A 15041-nucleotide genomic window follows, 5' to 3' on the forward strand; every position below is an offset into this window, starting at 1 on the left:
TCCCCACTGATGAGCTGTACATCTTAGACTTGAGTCCTACTCTTAAGACTTTATGTAAACTAGCAGTTACTCAGTACTGTCTGGATCAGTCTGAACTCCCACACAACATCAAGTGGGAACTGGTAGCCACTGCCAACAAGGTCACTAAAAGAAGGAACAACAGAAGACATTGAGTCACTAAACCAGACTCCATGTGACCACCAGTATATCGTCGCTTTCTGGAGGAAACCTCTTAAAGGACCACTTCACCACTTTTCAACCTATCTTCATATAATAGGTCCTCACTAATAATCATGATAAAATGGCACGATTTTTTTCTTCTCGGTCTGTGTCTCATAGGAGGGATGTGGGCAGTTCAGAAACCCGTCCACCAGTGACATCATCATTTGGCAGATTTTTTTTAAACAAGATTGTTTTACAACAATGTTTAGATTTTCATTATCGTGAGAACGATGACTTCCATTTTCGCATTGCAACTTTTCAGGACTAGAAAGCCTGCAGTTTCTATTAGCTTGTATTCCCCATCGATGATGTCACTGGTGGACGGGTCTCTGAACTGCCCACAGCCCTCCTATGAGACACAGACCGAGTAGAAAAAAATTGCACCATTTTTTCATGATTATTAGTGAGGACCTATTATATGAAGATAGGTTGAAAAGTGGTGAAGTGGTCCTTTAAGTCCATTTTCGAGTTTTTTTATTTTTTTATTTTTCAAAAATCGGTGCTACTGAACACCCTTTACTTTGTTATGAACATATTGAACCAATGGAAAGTATCAAAAAGCGCTTCTGAAAGAACCTCTCAACTCCATTGGATCCTCAAACTGTCAGTAGAAACACTTAACTCCACTGCTCTGTGGGGGCGTTTGTGTTTACTGTCTGACTGCCATGGCGGAGCACATATTGCGCGTTTCAAATGGATAATATTCTCATTACTTTACCTTTTTCGAGCTACTCCAGTCCAGCACAAAGAAAAGTCAGACACAGACACAGTATAGGTTGTGTCAAGATCATGATCCCACTCCTCCCCTGCTGCCTGCTGGCACGAATGGGAGGAAGGGGATTCAACTTTTGCGTGAGTGTTTGTTTGTGTCGGTCCCACGTGTGTGATTGCGTGCGTGCGTGCGTGCGTGCGTGCGCGCGTGTGTGATTGATTGCGTGCGTGCGGGCGTGCGTGGGTGCTAGCCCCTCCTATATACAGGTTTAATGTTTGTTTATAGTTCAATGTTTGTTTTAAAAAACGCCATTGACAATAAAGTGCGTTTAATGTTTGTTTTTAGTTCAATGTTTGTTTTAAGGTGACGGCCCTTTACTGTAGTTACAGTTAGATGAGTCGTGAAAACTTTGATCATCGATTTATTCCATTATAGACCATAGACCATTTTTATGATTTTATCCCGAATGAAAACATTCTCTGAGGTCGTGGGGTCGCATGTCAAACTGGCGGTCCTTGGGACTGCTAGAGCCGTAAAAATCTTCTCTAATGGAGGTCCTTTGTGTATATTTTGTAATGGGGGTCTGCTGCCTAATTAGTGTCAATTTGGGGGGTCCTCGACATGAAAAAGTTTTGGAACCACTGCTTTATAACTACATGTATGGTCCAGGCCCTGTTTCTACCCAGGTCTGGCACTGGCCTATATCCAGGCCCTGTTTCTACCCAGGTCTGACACTGGCCTCTATCCAGGCCCTGTTTCTACCCAGGTCTGGCACTGGCCTATATCCAGGCCCTGTTTCTACCCAGGTCTGACACTGGCCTCTATCCAGGCCCTCTTTCTACCCAGGTCTGGCACTGGCCTCTATCCAGGCCCTGTTTCTACCCAGGTCTGGCACTGGCCTATATCCAGGCCCTGTTTCTACCCAGGTCTGACACTGGCCTCTATCCAGGCCCTGTTTCTACCCAGGTCTGGCACTGGCCTCTATCCAGGCCCTGTTTCTACCCAGGTCTGACACTGGCCTCTATCCAGGCCCTCTTTCTACCCAGGTCTGGCACTGGCCTCTATCCAGGACCTGTTTCTACCCAGGTCTGGCACTGGCCTCTATCTAGGCCCTGTTTCTACCCAGGTCTGGCACTGGCCTCTATCCAGGCCCTGTTTCTACCCAGGTCTGGCACTGGCCTCTATCCAGGCCCTGTTTCTACCCAGGTCTGGCACTGGCCTCTATCCAGGCCCTGTTTCTACCCAGGTCTGACACTGGCCTCTATCCAGGCCCTGTTTCTACCCAGGTCTGGCACTGGCCTCTATACAGGCCCTGTTTCTACCCAGGTCTGGCACTGGCCTCTATCCAGGCCCTCTTTCTACCCAGGTCTGACACTGGCCTCTATCCAGGCCCTGTTTCTACCCAGGTCTGGCACTGGCCTCTATCCAGGCCCTGTTTCTACCCAGGTCTGGCACTGGCCTCTATCCAGGCCCTGTTTCTACCCAGGTCTGGCACTGGCCTCTATCCAGGCCCTCTTTCTACCCAGGTCTGGCACTGGCCTCTATCCAGGCCCTCTTTCTACCCAGGTCTGGCACTGGCCTCTATCCAGGCCCTGTTTCTACCCAGGTCTGGCACTGGCCTCTATCCAGGCCCTGTTTCTACCCAGGTCTGACACTGGCCTCTATCCAGGCCCTCTTTCTACCCAGGTCTGACACTGGCCTCTATCCAGGCCCTCTTTCTACCCAGGTCTGACACTGGCCTCTATCCAGGCACTCTTTCTACCCAGGTCTGACAATGGCCTCTATCCAGGCCCTGTTTCTACCCAGGTCTGACACTGGCCTCTATCCAGGCCCTGTTTCTACCCAGGTCTGACACTGGCCTCTATCCAGGCCCTCTTTCTACCCAGGTCTGACACTGGCCTCTATCCAGGCCCTCTTTCTACCCAGGTCTGACACTGGCCTCTATCCAGGCACTCTTTCTACCCAGGTCTGACAATGGCCTCTATCCAGGCCCTGTTTCTACCCAGGTCTGACACTGGCCTCTATCCAGGCCCTGTTTCTATACCCAGGTCTGGCACGGGCCTCTATCCAGGCCCTCTTTCTACCCAGGTCTGACACTGGCCTCTATCCAGGCCCTGTTTCTACCCAGGTCTGGCACTGGCCTCTATCCAGGCCCTCTTTCTACCCAGGTCTGGCACGGGCCTCTATCCAGGCCCTGTTTCTACCCAGGTCTGACACTGGCCTCTATCCAGGCCCTCTTTCTACCCAGGTCTGGCACTGGCCTCTATCCAGGCCCTCTTTCTACCCAGGTCTGGCACTGGCCTCTAACCAGGCCCTGTTTCTACCCAGGTCTGGCACTGGCCTCTATCCAGGCCCTCTTTCTACCCAGGTCTGACACTGGCCTCTATCCAGGCCCTGTTTCTACCCAGGTCTGGCACTGGCCTCTATCCAGGCCCTGTTTCTACCCAGGTCTGGCACTGGCCTCTATCCAGGCCCTGTTTCTACCCAGGTCTGGCACTGGCCTCTATCCAGGCCCTCTTTCTACCCAGGTCTGGCACTGGCCTCTATCCAGGCCCTCTTTCTACCCAGGTCTGGCACTGGCCTCTATCCAGGCCCTGTTTCTACCCAGGTCTGGCACTGGCCTCTATCCAGGCCCTGTTTCTACCCAGGTCTGACACTGGCCTCTATCCAGGCCCTCTTTCTACCCAGGTCTGACACTGGCCTCTATCCAGGCCCTCTTTCTACCCAGGTCTGACACTGGCCTCTATCCAGGCACTCTTTCTACCCAGGTCTGACAATGGCCTCTATCCAGGCCCTGTTTCTACCCAGGTCTGACACTGGCCTCTATCCAGGCCCTGTTTCTACCCAGGTCTGACACTGGCCTCTATCCAGGCCCTCTTTCTACCCAGGTCTGACACTGGCCTCTATCCAGGCCCTCTTTCTACCCAGGTCTGACACTGGCCTCTATCCAGGCACTCTTTCTACCCAGGTCTGACAATGGCCTCTATCCAGGCCCTGTTTCTACCCAGGTCTGACACTGGCCTCTATCCAGGCCCTGTTTCTATACCCAGGTCTGGCACGGGCCTCTATCCAGGCCCTCTTTCTACCCAGGTCTGACACTGGCCTCTATCCAGGCCCTGTTTCTACCCAGGTCTGGCACTGGCCTCTATCCAGGCCCTCTTTCTACCCAGGTCTGGCACGGGCCTCTATCCAGGCCCTGTTTCTACCCAGGTCTGACACTGGCCTCTATCCAGGCCCTCTTTCTACCCAGGTCTGGCACTGGCCTCTATCCAGGCCCTCTTTCTACCCAGGTCTGGCACTGGCCTCTAACCAGGCCCTGTTTTTACCCAGGTCTGGCACTGGCCTCTATCCAGGCCCTCTTTCTACCCAGGTCTGGGATAACAACACAGGAGGAAACAGTTCATTCTGAGCTGAGCCTTTGTTAGTTTGTTTTACTTATCCTCCCGTCCTCCTCCTACTCCTCCCAATCCATATTTCATAACCGTGAAATCATGCGTGCGCCCGATTTACGGCGCATGAAAACGTATGCACGCGTCGTTTTTGGAATGCAGGTATCGTGGGTCCACGCGAGGGGAGGGGAGGGGTGGGGGAATGAGAGGCAGGTTTGGGGAGCGGCAGTGTCGCCATGTTCTGCTTATTATAAGCAAATTCAAAAGAAACGGTTGATTCGGGAATGGGGGGGGGGGCGGGGGGACGGGGGGGGGTTCGGGTTCATCCGCCGGCGTTCCTTTCTTCGTCCCGTTCCAGTTTGTGTGCCGTGCGCACCGTGCTGTATCCTTTTTAGCGGCGGTGCGTGCGGCGGGTCGGGACGGGACAGGAGGAGACATCAAAACGCGGGCCATAAATCTCTTGGAAAACTCGGGACGGTTCCCCCCCTCCTCGTCCGTCGCCTCACCTACGCCGCCAGTAACGTTTCATTTAGAGAGCGTCCGCCGCATGCGGTCGCCGCGTAGTGGAAACATCGACTCTGCCGTAGCGGCACACATAGAAGCTTAAGCAGCTCTCTGCTCCGCTCTGACCTCCCTGTTGAGGACGCATGGAGCAGCTCTCTGCTCCGCTCTGACCTCCCTGTTGAGCAGCTCTCTGCTCCGCTCTGACCTCCCTGTTGAGGACGCATGGAGCAGCTCTCTGCTCCGCTCTGACCTCCCTGTTGAGGACGCATGGAGCAGCTCTCTGCTCCGCTCTGACCTCCCTGTTGAGGACGCATGGAGCAGCTCTCTGCTCCGCTCTGACCTCCCTGTTGAGGACGCATGGAGCAGCTCTCTGCTCCGCTCTGACCTCCCTGTTGAGGACGCATGGAGCAGCTCTCTGCTCCGCTCTGACCTCCCTGTTGAGGACGCATGGAGCAGCTCTCTGCTCCGCTCTGACCTCCCTGTTGAGGACGCATGGAGCAGCTCTCTGCTCCGCTCTGACCTCCCTGTTGAGGACGCATGGAGCAGCTCTCTGCTCCGCTCTGACCTCCCTGTTGAGGACGCATGGAGCAGCTCTCTGCTCCGCTCTGACCTCCAGGTTGAGGACGCATGGAGCAGCTCTCTGCTCCGCTCTGACCTCCCTGTTGAGGACGCATGGAGCAGCTCTCTGCTCCGCTCTGACCTCCCTGTTGAGGACGCATGGAGCAGCTCTCTGCTCCGCTCTGACCTCCAGGTTGAGGACGCATGGAGCAGCTCTCTGCTCCGCTCTGACCTCCCTGTTGAGGACGCATGGAGCAGCTCTCTGCTCCGCTCTGACCTCCCTGTTGAGGACGCATGGAGCAGCTCTCTGCTCCGCTCTGACCTCCCTGTTGAGGACGCATGGAGCAGCTCTCTGCTCCGCTCTGACCTCCCTGTTGAGGACGCATGACGGCTGAGGAGGAATACACTTTAGGTTCTTTTACTGCAGTGGTTCCCAAACCTTTTCATGTCAAGGACCCCCAAATTGACCCTAATTATCCCTGTGTTGACCCCCCCCCCCCCCCCCCCCATTTGAAAACATATCCCAGGGAGCTCCCGTAAGAGAAGATCTTTACGGCTCTAGCAGAGATTCTCAACCCGTTTCATTTCAAGGACCCGCAGTTCGACGTGCATTAGTCTACGGACCCCCATTGAATGGCATGTATATCTCAGAGACCCCAATTTATATTTTAAAATCAATGTTAATTTAACTCTGAGAGTGTACAAATGGAACCAAATGGACCCGTAACTCTCAGAGTTATATGAGCTATATGGACCAGAGCTAGAATCATAACCATTATAAAGACCAAAGGAACTGTGGTTGTAACTTGTTGTGAACATTTAGGCTTGTATGAATTGAATAAATAACATCCCATCGTTTTTCAACCAGCGCTGTCCTCTCCTCCGTGTCTGTATAACTCCATTCCAAAGTAACGTAACATGCTAATGCTATGCTGCTCCGTAGAAAGGTCTTGCACAACGGAAATAGCAGATCTACAAGCTCACAAGGCGTGAGGCAGTGTAGACTTGTAACTTTGACAACAGCTGTTGTGAATTTTGGCCAATCAGAACGGCAGCTGCAAAGCCAGCCTGCATGCATTTCGCTGGCTGTGCTCGGCTGTGTTAACCCTTCACTCCATGTTCGTTTCAGAACACGGTGTTTTAAACTTTTAATGCTTGATTGTATGGAAAAACAATAATGATATTTTACCGCCAAATAATCGACTATTAACCGATTTTTATGGTATTCGTGTCGACTATCAAAAATCACGTTTGGTTAATGCCCTAGTGCAAGGGATGTTTTGGTTGGTTAAAATAAAAAGAAGATTATAGAAAAATGTGTGTGTGTGTGTTTCCACAAAATAATAGCAAATGCTCGATGGATGCTCGAAGGACCCGGCTCGATAAGCCTGCTCGATAAGGTGATCGTTATCAATAAAACCTTAACGAGCTCCATCCCTACCCATAAGGGTCCATTTGGTTCCAAACTATCATTTAGCTGGGGACCCCCTGGAACTCCCTCAAGGACCCCTGGGGGTCCCCGGACCCCACTTTGAGAACCACTGTTTTACCGCACTAGAAAAAGTAGTGAAATGTTTTACTTTGACAGTACTACTAAAAAACATTAATTAATTAATACTGCAATATAGAAATAATAAAAAGTATCAGTATCAAAATGTACTTGGAGTACCAAAAGTAGAAAGTGCTGGAAGATGTCTCATGTTTGCATTGTATACAAATCTTTTTAAAATAGCGGAAGTGCTTTGCTTTAATGTAATTGCCTTGCTTTTACCTGTGCCAGCACGTTGATCCACTAAGGTTGTGTGAGATAAATAAAGGTTGACTTGATTTGATATCCTGCCCATGCATTGACTAGGAAGTCAAGGAACCAATTAAATGGTAAATAAATGGTAAATGGTGCATTTATATAGCGCCTTTATCCAAGGCGCTTTACATAGATTGTGCATTACATTCACCCATTCACACACACATTAATACACCGATTGCAGCGGAAGCCATGCAAGGTACCAACCAGCACATCGGGAGAAATTTGGGGTTCAGTGTCTTGCCCAAGGACACTTCGACATGTAGACAGGAGGAGCCGGGATTCGAACCGCCGACCCATGGATCATTGGATGACCTGCTCTACCTCCTGAGCCACAGCCTACTATGTTCAAGCATTGGAGAGACTCTGAGCCTCGCAGTTGAAACGCGCCCCACCATGGTGTCGCATGGAGTGACGTCACCGTTCTGTGTCCATGCATTAATTCGACACGATATCTGTCATAGCACAACATAACCACACACACACACACACCTGGTCACCTGCTGTGAGGTGAGCCTGAAATCAAATTGAATGCGATGACAACAAGTGCCATACACACACGGGACTCACCTCACCTCGACCACCCCTGCACTGCAGAGTTTTCTATACGCCTAGATTCCACCCTTGTCGGAGGATGAGGCGGACTCAACCAAACCCAACTAAAGCAAATTCCCAGCCTACTCATCAATTGCCCACCTAGGATTGATAATCTTAATCCTCCAATTCAAGCCCTCCCTTATAGCCTGATTTACTTACGTTATTATGACCATCTCCGAAATTCCTTACATTTAAAATGTCTGACTCCACCAACATCAATGCCCTACTCAATGCTACTTCATGAACAAAGGCCCTAGCGCATATATGTCAAACTCAAGGCCCGGGGGCCAAATCAGGCCCGTGAATGAATTATCTTTGGCCCGTGGAATGATATTTAATTAGTATTAGAACTGGCCCTCTGGTATATTGCACGGACCACCATAAAACTACAAGTCCGACAATGCACTGCGAGTGCATTGGCACATATCACATAGTATGAAAGCAGTGCTTGGTGAGGATCATAGAACAGGAAACTAAGCTTAATAATAATGCATTTTCAGTTTTAAATGTATTTACTTTTTTGCTGTTTGCCTGGGACATCCTCATGACCGCGGTGCCCGTGTGTTGAAACACAGTCCGGCCCTCGACTTGTACCAATTTCTTTATTTTGGCCCACTGTGTATTTGAGTTTGACATCCCTGCCCTAGCGGGACCCTTTATCCTGCAATCCCTCGGAGGCCTCCCCCCACTTACCGGCTTCGCTCCTAACTTACTTATCCTTCAAGAACTAACCAAACAAGGCCTCCCCCGTATTACCGCTACAATCTCTGCCCTCACTGCTCTCCTCAGCCATTACTTTTACCTGCTCATTTCCTATGCCATAATAACCCTCACTGCCTCCGCTAATACCTCAGTGTGTTGGTCCAATCACGGCTATTGTAGGCCTACATCATGACATCATGGATGATGTCACTATGTACTGCACTGCAGTGGTCAAATATGGACATGTGACATCCCCCCCCATCCAAATATGAAAATACACAAACAAGGTCAGAATAGTATAAAAGGAAGGTGAAATGGCAGAAACGGCTCACAAAAGCAAATCAATAGTCCCGGATGATCAAATTGCCAAAAAAAAGCTCTTTTTGAAATCTGTTTCGATAAAATCTCCCTGGACTGTGTATTCCTTTGTTTTTTCCACACACGCATTCCCCTGAGTGTCGGATCATATAGAGCTGAAGTGAAAGCTATCGATCGGAATCCTTTCCGTCGTACAGATACAGAATGCTGCGCTGGACGTTTCACCAGGAGGGAGGAGGGAGGGCGCTCCACGCCGCCGTCGCAGTGGAGCACCAGGACCAGGTGTACTGCTTCGGAGGACTGTCCAGAGTGTCCAACGGCGCCGTCAAGTACCAAATGAAAGTCCACATCTTCAACACGGTGTCTTTACGCTGGAGGACGTTACCACCAGTGACTGTTGAGGTTGGACGAGAACGTCCCCCGAAGATTCCGTACGGGGATCGTGGGTACACAGCTGTGCTGATTGAAGCTGTGATCTACATGTGGGGAGGATTCAGACGCAGGCGGCTTTACGCCTTCGATGTCGACGCCCACCGTTGGTTGGAGAACGAGGTTTCTGGGACTGTTCCGAAGGGGAGGTCCCACCACTCGGCCTGCGTCTTGGGGAAGGTCATGTATATTCATGGGGGATTGACCCAGCCGGATAGTTGCACTAATGACGTGTACAAGTTGGACACCGCCACGATGGTCTGGGCTTTAATTAGTGCCAGAGGTACTCTCCCACCTGCTTCATATTATCATTCTGCTACCATCAACGGGACAAAGATGTTTGTACTCGGGGGCATGCGGAACGACTGGAAGGCCAACGGCAACATCAGAGTGTATGACACGGAGACCGACATCTGGCTGAGCCCGCCTTCTACACCGAATATACCAAGGGTAGGCCTACCAAAAGGTCGATGGCCTTCAGTCTTTGCCTACAATGGAGAGCTGTACATAATCCGTCGTCAGTGCAGCTACGAACCTCAGAAGTTCCTGAGGAAATTCTGTCCAGAGACCTTCTGCTGGATCAGTGCAACCTGGGAAAAGCCCAAGGGAAATGGCCCGTCCCGACCGGGTATGACCTGCCGTTGCATCACGGTGGGAGATCGTGTCATACTCTTTGGAGGACAAATCAAACCCCATGACCTGCACATATTGGACTTCAGTCCTAGTCTTAAGACTTTATGTAAGTTAGCAGTTATCCAGTACGGTCTGGAGCAGTCTGGACTCCCACACAATGTCAGGTGGGAACTGGCAGCCATTACAACCAATGACAACACACAACAAGAACAGAGAACAAACTCCAGACCAAGGAACAAAAGAAAGAGAAACTGATGCAAATAATCGACAATCGGACCTGGACCTCTGGCGTATAGCAGCCCAGGCACCTATAGGCTCAGTGTAGCCTGACAGCGTGCCGCGGGTTCGAGTCACGATCCTGAAGGCCATTTTACTGCGTGTCACTCCCTACCTCTCCCTTTCCTGTCAGCCTACTATACTATCAATGATGGCCAACAAATAAATCTAAAAAAAAAAAAGAGTAAAATGAGGTGAGATTTTCAGTTTTCAGTGTTAACCACTAGAAGGCGCTTGACGGCACCATTTGACTGATCCTCAATCCGAAACGGGACCGGTGATATCTGAACCGAACCGCTACGCATCCGAGAAACATTGTAATTGGCCGCACCTGCCCCGGAACCGGCCCCGAGAAGGATTTGACTGTTTGGAACGGGTCCGACCAAAATGGCGCCGATCCGATATAGATCCGGACCCATAGTGTGTTCTCTGCAATATTATATGCTTTAACATGACATGAGACTGCTCCCTATGAGCGACGTGCACCCCGCCGCCTCTCGAGAGGAGGAGGAGGAGGAGGGTTGCAAACTTGCATAGGCTATAGTGCGTTTTAGCCCACCAACATTCTTACTAGAGCTGTTGACAATCGCAACAAAACTGTCCCACATTTTTCCTCCGAGGTGGAAATCCTGGTGACGCGAGGTTAGTCTCACATTGCTCGTTGCTTTGCATTAATATAGTACCCTGCCCGGGGGACAAGTCAATATTTTGGGCCCGAACCGGCTCGGTTCTCGGTTCGGCTCTCGGGTGTTAGGTTCCGGATGGACCCGTCCTGCCCTCTAGTCCGGGGACCCCCGGGGAACATTGAAGATGAAAATGGGGGGTTCCAGAGATAAAAATGCCATCAAATGGGGGTCCGTAGACTAATGCATGTCATACTGGGGGTCCTTGAAATTATTACGGGTTGAGAATCTCTGCTAGAGCCGTAAACATCTTCTCTTATATCCCTGCATGGCATATCTTTTCAAATGGGGGTCCGAGGGCTAATTAGTGTCAATTGGGGGGTCCTTGACATGAAAAGGTTTGGGAACCACTGCTCTACAGGCAGGAACTGGCAGTTGGGGGGAAACAAAATGTCCGCCTGCTGCTAGTGTGAATCAATGGTCGCATTTGATGGTTTGAATTAAAAACCTGAAGCAAACGGTATCTGTGTTTTGACACAAGGGGCACACTTTACTTTTCTTCTTTTTTCCCCCCCAGACTCAAAGAAACAGGATAAGCGTTGCAAAGACAAAACGACTACTACTACTACTACTACTACTACTACTACTAGTCAAGTCAAGTCAAGTCAATTTTATTTATATAGCACATTTAAAAACAACAGCAGTTGACCCAAAGTGCTTTCCAAAATAGGTAGACCGTAGTCTATCACAGTGCAATAATAAAAACATGTAATACAATCGAAAGAAAACAGGTCAAAACAAACAAAATAACAACAAAAACAAAAACAATGAACAACAATAAACACTAAAACTTCACACTGTATTAAAAGCCAGACTAAAAAGGTGTGTTTTCAGGTTAGATTTAAAAATCTCCAGGGTGGGGCTAACCTTGATGTGGGTTGGAAGATTATTCCAAAGTATGGGACCAGCTACAGAGAAAGCCCGATCACCTTTGGTTTTTAGATTTGAAGGGGGGACTGCAAGGAGTTTGAGAGTGGAGGATCTGAGTGTCCTGGTGGTAGGGGGAGCTGTTATTAGTTCAGAAATATAGGAAGGAGCAAGGCCGTTTAGGGATTTAAATACAAAGAGTAGTGATTTGAATTGAATGCGGAATTTAACAGGTAACCAGTGTAGTTTTGCCAAAGCAGGGGTGATATGATCTAGTTTTTTCGTTCCGGTTATCAGTCTGGCAGCAGCACTACTACTACTACTACTACTGTGCATAAATTAAGTGTAAATAGGACATAACAAGGCAAACTAAAATGTGCACAAATAGAATGCCCAACTATGGCACATCCTTGTTTTCTTTTCTTTTTTTTCTTTTTCTTTTTTTGCAGCTGGCGGATAACTTTACGGCAGTTTTCAGACGCAGTGAGTGCTTGCTTTGCTAACAGTATAATATCATCAGCATAATATAATCCCCTCCCCTAACCCCTCCCCTTTATCATTCAAGCTGTGGGTGTGGCTTCAGTTCAGGTGGATCACCACCCACCAGGCGAACCAGGCATACTTAATGAACTGCTAGGCGTGTCAACATAAAAACGACATTTTAACACATACTGTACACTTTTTTTTGGGAAAAAAAATCTTCCTCCTTGTATTATAATAATAATACCCGATGATCATGTTTCACGGTGAAAAAAAATCACAGCACTCCATCTTTAAGACCTGGCGGTGTGGCCAATGCTGTTTGGCAACTCAAAATAGCTAAACAGCATTGGCCACACCTCCAGGTCTTAAGTTAAGTCAGAAGACCTGGAACATATAAGACATGCAAAATAGGACACAGACAAATGGAACCACATGGTCCATTCTGTTCCATTTGTACTCTCTGGGTTACAGTCCTGCAAGGTTACATTTGGAACCCCCGAAAATGAATCGCAAAAAGGGAACCATTAAATTACAACCAAGGTGCAGGTTTTGGGTTGTTATTAGACAAAGTTAAAGGTGAGTGTTAATTTTTTTTCTTTTGCTGCTTTCTTTCGTTTTAGTGGTTTTAGCAATTTTTGACAGGGGGGAGGGGCATTCGAACATTCGTCCTTTTTTACAAAATCTTTATTATTATTATTATTAAATTCTTTTATAATTTATAATTTACTATAGTCCTACTAGACCCCAGGAAATTACATCTGGCCACAAAAGATCACAGGATCTACTGAATGTGAAGGTAGAGGTACTAGGGGGATGCCATACTGCAGTGTGTAATAGGCTCAATATGTCAGTTTGTCACATTCAGTACTCAATAGATTCCGTGATCTTTTGTGGCCAGATATCATTTCTTTGGGTCTAGTAGGACTATAGTAAATGATACAAAAAATAAATCACCATATTATTTTCAAAAACAATACATATTTAGGACCATGTTCGAATGCCCCCGCCCCCTGTCAAAAATAGCTAAAATCAGTAAAACGAAAGAGCAAATTAAAAAAAGAAAAAGATTAACACTCATCTTTTACTTTCTCTAATAACAACCTAAAACATGAACCTTGGTTGAAAATAACTAAAGTTGTCCTTTAACCCATTATGGGTGTGTGGTATATTTTGGAACCACATTTCATTAATATCGCTTAATAATGTTAAACTATAGACAGACTAAATTCACATCTAAAATAGTAAGCCTGATAATACTATGGTCTCACCAACAGGACCAAAAGGCTAGACATTCAGGCACCATTCTTCACAGCTTGCACCTATGCTAAATAGCTAGGCCTACTTTGATCTAGGAGCATTCAGACCAGAGGTCTCCTGTTGTGCCTCCTAGCCCTGTCCTTCCTGGTGACCACTACCTTATTTAGACATGACCATTTGGTATAGGGGGGTAGGGTAACCTGAGACTACCTTTGCATTTCCTGTTGTTGTCTCTGAATTGTATAAGGTCTACTGAAAATGTTGTAACAGTTAGTTCAGTGGCTCACACGCCGTGAGGCGGGTGGGCCAGTCCCATGGCTGTGAATGATGTCTTGTACTCTCTGCAAATAAAATGGAACTCCGAAACCTTCATTCATCTGTCTGCCTCCGCGTTTATCCTGAGTACTCTTGCCTAAGTATTAGAAGTTTGTTCGTGAGCTTTACAGAGAGGAAAAGCAGTCTCTCTTTGGAGTTTTTATACTTCAATTGGTGCGACGTAACCGGTGTCTTTGATGCATTTTTTTGCGTCAGGCAGAAGAGAGCCGGCGGGGCTTTTTGGATACTTCAGTCTAATTTTGGCGGTTGGTGGTTGGTCTGATTTCGGCAAGCGGTGGTTTGTTAGATTTTTTCGGCGACACGGCGTTCGTCTACAGCGAGAAGGAGTGGTCTTCTCTTCGGCGAGGATGGAGGACAGCGCAAACGGTGCGCTCCGGATCTCCGATGTGGACAGCAACCTGGACTCGACGGAGTGCGGCGGGCCTCCACAGCGCGTCGGCGGGGATCTGCGTCTCTTCACGTCTCGGCGGGGAGCGGCGAGTCTCCAACCCGGGGAGCGGCGATGCTCGGCGGCGATTCGAGGGGGATCCTTGGCTTCATCTACTCGGCGATCAGCGGTCAAAGGGAGGCGGAGGACCCGCTTCTTCGGCTCGGCTCTGCTTGGCGGGGCGAGGCAGTTGCTCTACGGGCTACGCAGTCTGCTTTGGTGGCCATCTGCGGTTCTCGTGAATTCGCTTTGTCAGTCATGTGTTGCGATTCATGACTGAAGGGAGGAGGTGTGTAGAATTCATTTCGAAATGGACAAGAGGACAGTGTCAAACAGCGGCCGTGTAATATGCAATGTACTGATCACACATTTGCAGACGACACGGGCCGAAAAAGGACACATCTCCGAGGCGGCGCGTCGAGGAACTGCAGCCTTGACTGCCCGTGCGTGGTGACTGATGGACAAAGAGGTATATGTATTGTTGTGAAAGTGATTTTTAATTGCATACTAGGAAAATTGGAAGAGAAAATGTATTGTTTTCAACATGAATTAGTAGGCATTATGTTGATTGTATGTTTTTGTCGTATAATTTGATAAGTTGAGTCATGAGTAGCCTACTTATGGAACAATGAGGTAATTTCCTAGAGACGTGTAGAGAATATTAGTTGAATATTGCTTAGACTCTGGCCTGTTAACGTATTTTTACCTGCGTTATCAACTGGACGTGATGCGTAGTACTACTTTAGTAGAGCAGAGTTTTATTTAAAGCATTATAAACGTATATGTTATAGCATGTCCTAAATTAAGCAGTGTAGTATAGGATGTGTTTTCGCTTTATAGTGGT

At 48.5% G+C, this 15041-nt stretch overlaps 1 protein-coding gene across 1 annotated transcript; it reads left to right on the forward strand.

Moving 5' to 3' along the window:
- Nucleotides 1–9010: 9010 nt before the first annotated feature.
- Nucleotides 9011–12154, forward strand: LOC306918333 (kelch domain-containing protein 3-like; the record flags this gene model as incomplete). Its single annotated transcript, XM_079531219.1, has 2 exons — nt 9011–9974; nt 12144–12154. The coding sequence occupies 2 exons, from the start codon at nt 9011–9013 to the stop codon at nt 12152–12154; spliced, it is 975 nt and encodes a 324-aa protein (XP_079387345.1).
- Between the last annotated feature and the right edge of the window lie 2887 nt (nt 12155–15041).

Source organism: Electrona antarctica (genome assembly GCF_951216825.1).
Source record: "Electrona antarctica genome assembly, contig: scaffold_159, whole genome shotgun sequence".
Classification (NCBI taxonomy): Eukaryota; Metazoa; Chordata; class Actinopteri; order Myctophiformes; family Myctophidae; genus Electrona; species Electrona antarctica.